Consider the following 7,508-nt stretch of genomic DNA (forward strand, 5'->3'; position numbering starts at 1 on the left):
GCTGCCCATGCCCCGCCCCGACGCACACGCCCAGGTGCGGCTGCGCTTCGCCTTTGTTCTCGCCACCTAGCGGTCCGGCGTGCCCCTGCAAGGACCCGGCAACAGCTCCCGCGCTAACCAGACCAGTGCTGGATTCATTGCAACGCGGAACTTTCCTTGACTGCAAAAGTGATATTTAATATGAAAAATACCAAAAGGAAGTCGGGCGCAGTGGCTCACGCCTGTAATCCCAACACTTTGGGAGGCCGAGGCGGGTGGATCACGAGGTCAGGAGTTCAAGACCAACCTGGCCAACATGGGCAAACCCCGTCGCTACTCAAAATACAAAAATTAGCCGGGAGTGGTGGCACGCGCCTGTAATTCCAGCTACTCGGGAGGCTGAGGCAGGAGAAATGCTTGAACCCGGAAGGCGGAGGTTGTGGAGAGCCGAGATCACATGACTGCACTCTAGCATGGACGATAGAGCGAGACTCTATCTCAAAAAAAAAAAAGAAAGAAAGAAAAAAAAAAAGAAAAAGGAAAAATACCAAAAAAGAAAAAAAAAAAAAAATCTCCTACCCTTCCCAGAGATTGCCATTGTAAACTTTCTGGGTTGTGTCCTTCCAGTGTTTTCTCTAAGCAAATAAACACACCCAACTCCCTTTCTCCCCAACCCACCTTTTTTGTGTGTTGTTTTGAGAACATAAAGATGATTACACCAATGTTATCACATTCTAGTAGTTTCTTAGATAGCCGTGTGAATGAAAATTTTCATATTATTAGCTATTCTTATTCTTTTTCAAATTGCCTATTGATCTTTTGCAGATTTTTATAAGAGCAGGCATTTTCTTGATTTATTTATTTATTTTTTCTTGAGCTCTAGACACTAAGAAAATGAAAGAAAGCATATACACTAATGGGTTTTTTTGAGAAAACATTATCTCCTGTTTCCATCTTGAGCTCTCTGCCAGGCTACAGCTTTTACATTAATAACTTCACTGTTTTTCTCTTTGTTCCAGAAAAGCTTTCCTTACCCATGACTGTATATGGTAGGCAGCCACAGTTTTCACTGCAATGTAGCAGTCTTGATTTTTCCCATGGTATTTGTGTCCAGACTATGAAATTGGTAATGTCATTCCTGTTTCACAGATTAGGAAACGGGGGGTCAGAGAGCGAAAGTGTGGTCCTGCCAGGAGTAGTGGAGATAAGACTGAACCTCCCAGCTCAGGGCCTGCACCCAGACCTGCTTTGTCCTCTCTGTCCCTGACCTAGTGGGTAGCCAGAGCTGAGAGGACAGAGCAGAACTCGAGAGTAACAATATTTCATGAGGTATGTGAGGATTGAAAGCCTCATAGAGTCCTTCAACCATGCTCTTGGCATAACGACTGTTGTGTTTATAGTGACTGGTGAATTGTCAGACCTCAACCAACCACCATTCTCCACTGGAAGCTGATCTTGGAAAGGTGAGAGGTCCCGAGGGTGCGCAGATGGGAAGGAGGAGACTGACATTCATTGAGCACCTACTTGGTGCCAGACACTGGAAGTATTAAAGATTCAGGGTGACTTGCCTCAGTTCTGGCCCCAAAGGAGCACCATCTGGTAGACACATAAGTAGCAACATGGTATGGTGGAGTCTGGAATGGGGTTTACTGTGAATCGTGTACGGAGTGGCAGAATTCACAGTAAAAGCTTTTTGGAAGAAGTGACACTGTGGTGGGGTATTACTGAGCAAAAGAGAAAAGGAGGGAGGGAGAGGAGGTAAGAATATTCAAGGCTTCACTGGGATACGGGGTGTGTTGTAGGGAGATTGTATTGAATCCCGTATTCCCATATTGGAAGAACACTCAAGCCCATTTACAGTGCAGGACCAATGCTAAGAGAGGCTGAGTCACATTGGCAGGAAAGAGCAGAGCCAGGAACTGAAGCTAGGTCTGTGACTGAGAGCCAGCACTCTCTCCACTGCAGAGGGGAGAGGTCTCAAGGTAGAACCTGGGGCTGTGCACACCGCGGAAGGGGCAGAGGCCCCTGTAAAGGAACAGGAGCAGGAGGCCCAGGGCTGCGCAGCAACCAGGGAGGACACGAGGAAAGTGCTTGTGTCACCGGTGGAAGACGCGGCTTTGGCTTTTAGACTCCCCTCGGGGCAGGAGCGGATCATAGAGCCTAGCCCCAGCTTCGGTGGTGGGCGGGGGTCCTCCCGGCAGCGGGGACGTAGACACCAGCATCTTCACCCTGCGGCTCCCAGACGAGTGTGGGAGGGCAGAGTCCAGAGAATTGGAGGTTGGGCCAATGTGGGCCCCGCCCCCAACTATTGTGTCGGAGAGGGTAGTGGATGAGCTCCTCGGTAAGAACCAATGAGGATGTGGTATGCAAATAAGCAAGTGGAGGCCGCCGGTCGACTTCCTCGCACTGTGTAGCTGCCCAGTGAGGACGCAGACTGTACTGGCCTGCGCGGAGCAAGGCGGTGTTTCTGGTGAGTCTGTTGATTCCGGGCTGGGGCGAAAGCCAGGTTGCCCAGGGTTTGGGAGTAGGGAGGGTTAAGCACACGCAGATCCAAAGATGATCGGAGACAGGATGGTCCTCGGCGATTCCATCCCGATGACTCTGGGAACTGCCTGCCTGCAGACGCATGGGGGCCATGGAGCAGAGGAAGGGCTGGATGCATGAAGGACGCGGGGTGCGGGGAGCAAGGGAACCGCAGACTCCAGGGCCACAGATGTGTGGACCTATTGGAGACCCTCACGTTGTCTCCCCAGCCCGCGCAGAGAGGAATGCGCAGCTGAAGAGAGAGGTGGGCAGCAGGCTCGGTCACCTGCCAGGTGACCACATGGCCAGGTGCCGCCACCACTCGGGCTACGTGGCTGACGATGAGGCCAGCCACTCCATGTGCAGTGCACGAGTAAGTGTGCCCAGCAGGACCCCGACCCTTAAGGCCACAACATGTTCCCCGCTAACCCTGACACCCAAGACCACAGCCCCCATTTCTCATTGTCTATTGACCTGCTCTGTGGGCCTCTTAGCGGAGTCCTTATTGCCTTGACTTCTCCTATGACTCCCCTGCTTGCCCCTGTCACACTCAATTTCATTCCTTGTTTCCTTCTGACTTCCAGCGACCTGGAAGGTGCTTGGGTGGACTGGGACCCTAGAGTGGGAACTGGGAGTTGACTAGGTGCCTAGGGCTCAAGTTGGAGAAACAGCCCTGGGTAGCACAGGGCTCGAGACCTCAGCTATTGTCTGCACTCAAGACCTCAGGTGTTGTTTGCAGCCCTGCCATGGAGACAGGGATGGCCTGCTGCATGGACAGATGAGGAGCTGGAGGGAGACTCCAAGAGGTTCATGATTGCTCATCCTGCCATGTATCAGGGCAGAAGCAGGCTAAGTCCCTTAGCCAGGACTTGTGTGTGTGAAATGTAGGTGTTAGGAAAGCTTCAGGGCGACCCTGAATAGACCTCCACTTTGCAGATAAGGAAATTGGACCTCAAGAGGGGCCATCTTGCACACTGTCATCAGGCTGTAGGTGGCAGAGCCAGGGTCCAAATCCAGGGCTTCCAGACTCCAAAATGCAGCTTCTTCCACTACTCACTCTCACTCAGGTCCTAGTGTTACCCTAGGAAGACCCCAGGGAGCCCTTCACCTGTAGGGCACCCATGCCCACTGTGACATACCTGTCTGCTCAGGTGCAGCTACCCAAGAAGCCACTGGTTCCAGAGATGGGGCCAGCCTCCAAGCCGGGCCATGTGCCACACCCACTATCCACATGTGGCAGCTCAGCGCTCCAGAACCAACGCCGAAACAAGAGGCACCCTCAGCCCTTTAGCCACTTTCTGGATTTCCTGACTGAGAGCCATGTCCTGGACAGCCTGGAGACAGTGGTGGAGAAGGCAACTGAGCGCATGGCTGCCATGAAGACCGAGGCTGGGGTGCCGCTTGTGGAGGTGCAGGACCCAGTGGAGGTGCCAAGTGGTGGGCGGCGGGCACATGCCCGGCCCAGTCTCAGCACTGTACACCGGCACCGTGTACGGCCGACCCTCTGCACTGGACACCCCAACAACTACCCATCCAGCTCCAGCTCCATGTCCGACTCCCATAGCAGCCTCATGGCTGGCTGGCTGGGCTCCCACAGCCGGGACAGTGACCTAGGTGCCCAAGGCTTAGGCTCACTGCCACCTGTGAAGGACAAACTCCTGCTGGAGAAGAATCTCAAGCGGCTGCTACAGCTGGAGAGGAAAGGGGTGAGAGCCGGGGCCATGGCTGGGTGGGGTGGACTCCCACGGAGAGCCCAGGGCCAGGGTCAGCCCTGGCTTGGCTGCTCCTGAACACTTCTCAGAGTCACCCTCTTTCTGCAGAAAGGCCTCAGTCAGTCCTGCTCCAAGAGGGACTCCCTGCTGTGGGATTTGCTGGGCAGCCAGACCAGCTTTCAGTGGACCCAGGAGCAGCTCCTGTCCTGGTTCTCAGAGCTGCTGGGCTCAAGCTCTGGTGTGCCTGAAGCATCAGAGCCGAGGCCTGGAGAACAGGAGCCGATCTGCAAACGAGAGTTCAATAAAGAGATCAAGTCGTTACTGAGCCAGCTGGAGTCCCTCGACCTGCCTGGCTACTGTCCGCTCCGTGAGCCCCATCGCACACTGAACTTCCTGGCTGACCACCGCCTCTTCCCTGCCCTGCAGAGCGTCGTCAACCAGGCTGTGGATAAGCTCCGCAGCGCCCGCTGCCACGACGGCCGTCCTCTGTTCCCCACCAGCTTGGAGCCCCCCTCAGAGCTGCAGGTTCAACGCAATCTGCCGCCGCTGGGCTCTGAGCCGGCTAAACCCACCAACAGCGGGCAGCCCCACCCCACAGTCTCCAGCCCCAAGACGCCTCAGAGAAAACACAAGGACAGAGGAGGCTCCCCCTCCATGTCTAGTGCCCAGGTGGCCACCAGATTCAAGCTCAAGGTGACACCCATGGAGAAGCCCGATGTCCCCAGCCCCTCACTCCACTCCAGGGAGAAGGAGCCTGACTCAGATCCCAAATTACAAAACCCACCTGTTTCCCTGAGCTCCAGACAGAAGGCCCAGCCCTGGCGGGGCCTGCACCTCACCCTGCCCGCGCCCGGGATAGTGGTGGAGGTGGCTTGCGGCCAGGGCCACCTCAGGGTTGTCACACCTCCACTTGCCTGCCCCTACCCCCGCTCTTCCTGCTACCTTCTCCCTGAGCTCTCCCCAGTTGCTTCCTCATCTCCTGCCTCACTGTGTCCAGAGGTGACCTCCTCGAAAGTAGGACTGGACATGAGTTTGCAGGAGAAAGGCTCCTTGACCCACCACTCCTAGCAGCCACTATCACTGGCAGGTGCTCAAGGTCAAGGTCTCTTGCCCTGCACTGTGGAAACCTCCTGGGCAGGGGTCAAGCTGATGGGGGCCCGTGAATCCTGGCCTAGCTACTACCAGGTGTTGTCACAGATCAATAAAGGCTATTTATTTATGCTGGGTATTTTTGCTAACGTTTCTATGTGAATCTAGAGACGCTCCTATGTGGGAGTGGAGGGTCCCGTCCCTTGTGGACAGAAGCACTAGCCTGGCCGGGGCCTTGCCTCCTAGGTCTAGTTCCCTTGAATCCAGCTGCCTCCAGCAGGACTCTCCAGTCTCTGGACTTTGCCGAGGGAAAGTTGACCAGGCAGGATGTGCACAACACGTAGGTGGCCTCACACTCGTGGATCTCCAGCATGGTCCCTCGACCCTTTCCTCGGCCATCAAGGCTCCTGCAGGCATCTCTCTGGGCAGGCCTGGGCGGAAGCCTGCCCAAACCCAGTTGTCAAAGCTCAGATTAACCTCACCCTGTGACAGTTCTCTGTCCTTGCCCCAGGCCCAACAGGTGTAGGAGGTGTGATGGTGAGGTGAGCATGAAAGTGGGCAGTTGAGTGCGTCAGCATAGCAGATGTGGCAAAGCTGTACCCTTCGTGTGACAAGTGTGTTTGTCACACGAAGTGTACCCATTCATGTTTGCGATGGGCAGGGCTGGCAGGGCTCTGAGGAGGTCACAGTGGCTGGAAGGGGTGTCACAGAGGGATGGGACTGGCAGATGTGACATGTGTTCCTTTCCCTCCCCGGCTGCTATGCAGAGCCCCCGCAGCAGTGGCAGGTTCACAAAGAAGAAGCCGCTGCCCTCCATCTCATCGAAGTCCAGCATGTCTCACTTCTCCAACCGCCTTTATGAGGAGCTCGCCGACTTCCTGACCCAGCAGGCAGCCTCCCTGCTCATCCGCAAGTATGAGTTTGAAAAGGACCTCAGTAAGCAGCTGGGCTTCTTCTCCTTTCCTGTCACCCAAGTGCTCAGGGACCTTTCCCTGGGCTTAAAGAAGGTGAAAGGCTCCCACATCCAGCTGTCCTCGGAGACCCACCGGAGCTGCCTGCTGCGTAAACTGGAGGAGGCCAAAAGGGCCCGGCAGACCTCCCGGCTCAGCACCCCCCACCGCAGCACAGAGACACCCTCTGTGCAGCAGGAACCGGCCACCCACACTGCCCAGGACCAGGCCACAGAGCCCTGCCGCTCCATTTACACCAACTTGCCAGCCAGCCGGCAGCTCAGCCCATTGGAGCCCAAGCTCTCAGTGTCCGCTGGCACTGGCATGGGTTCCAGTCTCCCCAAGTCCAAGGACACGGACAGTGAAGGCCATGATGAGGCCGAGGTTGAAGATGAAGATGAGGATGAGTACAAGGATGAGGACCAGGATGAGGGCAAGGAGGAGAATGGAGTCCAGAGCCTCCCAGAACCTGGAGAGGAGGCCTCGGTCAGCCACTCTGTGGACGTGGGCCATAGTGACCCACCATGAAGTCCCCACTAGCCACTCGATTCCCTGCTCTGTCAGAGTTGCTGCCCATTACACCAGCCCCTGCCATGAGCAGAGTCACCACAGGCTGAATGCCCACGAGGAGCTCTGCTGAGACTCTCAGGGGAGCCAGCGAAAGAAATAGAAATAAAGCCTGTGTTGCTGGGACACAGGTTTGTTGTCCTGAGATTTCAGCCGCCATTTTATTTATTTACTTATTCGTTTACTTATATTTAAGATGAAGTCTTGGCTGGGCTCATGCCTGTAATCCCAACACTTTGAGAGGCTGACGTGGACAGATCACTTGAGGCCAGGAGTTGGAGACCAGCCTGGCCAACACGGTGAAACTCTGTCTCTACTAAATACAAAAATTAGCCAGGTGTGGTGGCAGGTACCTGTAATCCCAGCTACTTGGGAGGCTGAGGCGGGAGAATGGCTTTAACCTGGGGAAGCAGAGGTTGCAGTGGGCCGAGATTGCACCACTGCACTCCAGCCTGGGCAACAGAGTGAAACTGTGTCTAAAAAAAAAAAAAAAAAAAAGTCTTGCTGTGTCTTCCAGGCTGAAGTGCAGTGGCATGATCTTAGTTCATGACAACCTCCACTTCCTGGCTTTAAACAATTCTGTCCCCTCAGCCTCCTGAGTTGCTGGGACTACAGACGCCCGCCACCATGCCCAGCTAATTTTTGTAATTTTAGTAGAGACGGGATTTCACCATGTTGGCCAGGGTGG

At 55.0% G+C, this 7,508-nt stretch overlaps 1 protein-coding gene across 1 annotated transcript; it reads left to right on the forward strand.

Moving 5' to 3' along the window:
- The first annotated feature begins 2,344 nt into the window (after positions 1-2,344).
- On the forward strand, positions 2,345-6,965 carry CCDC116 (coiled-coil domain containing 116). The gene is made up of 5 exons (XM_011987343.1): positions 2,345-2,449; positions 2,742-2,875; positions 3,654-4,208; positions 4,323-4,907; positions 6,071-6,965. Exons 2-5 carry the CDS (start codon positions 2,804-2,806, stop codon positions 6,779-6,781), a joined length of 1,923 nt encoding a protein of 640 aa, XP_011842733.1. The 5' UTR covers positions 2,345-2,449; positions 2,742-2,803; the 3' UTR covers positions 6,782-6,965.
- Positions 6,966-7,508: the final 543 nt, after the last annotated feature.

The sequence above is a fragment of the Mandrillus leucophaeus genome, unplaced genomic scaffold (assembly GCF_000951045.1).
Source record: "Mandrillus leucophaeus isolate KB7577 unplaced genomic scaffold, Mleu.le_1.0 Scaffold308, whole genome shotgun sequence".
NCBI lineage: Eukaryota > Metazoa > Chordata > Mammalia > Primates > Cercopithecidae > Mandrillus > Mandrillus leucophaeus.

What these genes read in the sequence shown, in the direction of transcription:
- CCDC116 (XM_011987343.1), top strand. Translation starts at nt 2,804, where the DNA reads ATGGCCAGGTGCCGCCACCACTCGGGCTACGTGGCTGACGATGAGGCC. An exon ending in ACTCCATGTGCAGTGCACGA is followed by an intron (nt 2,876 to 3,653) that starts GTAAGTGTGCCC and finishes CTGTCTGCTCAG; the next exon opens with GTGCAGCTACCCAAGAAGCC. An exon ending in CCACCAGATTCAAGCTCAAG is followed by an intron (nt 4,908 to 6,070) that starts GTGACACCCATG and finishes GCTGCTATGCAG; the next exon opens with AGCCCCCGCAGCAGTGGCAG.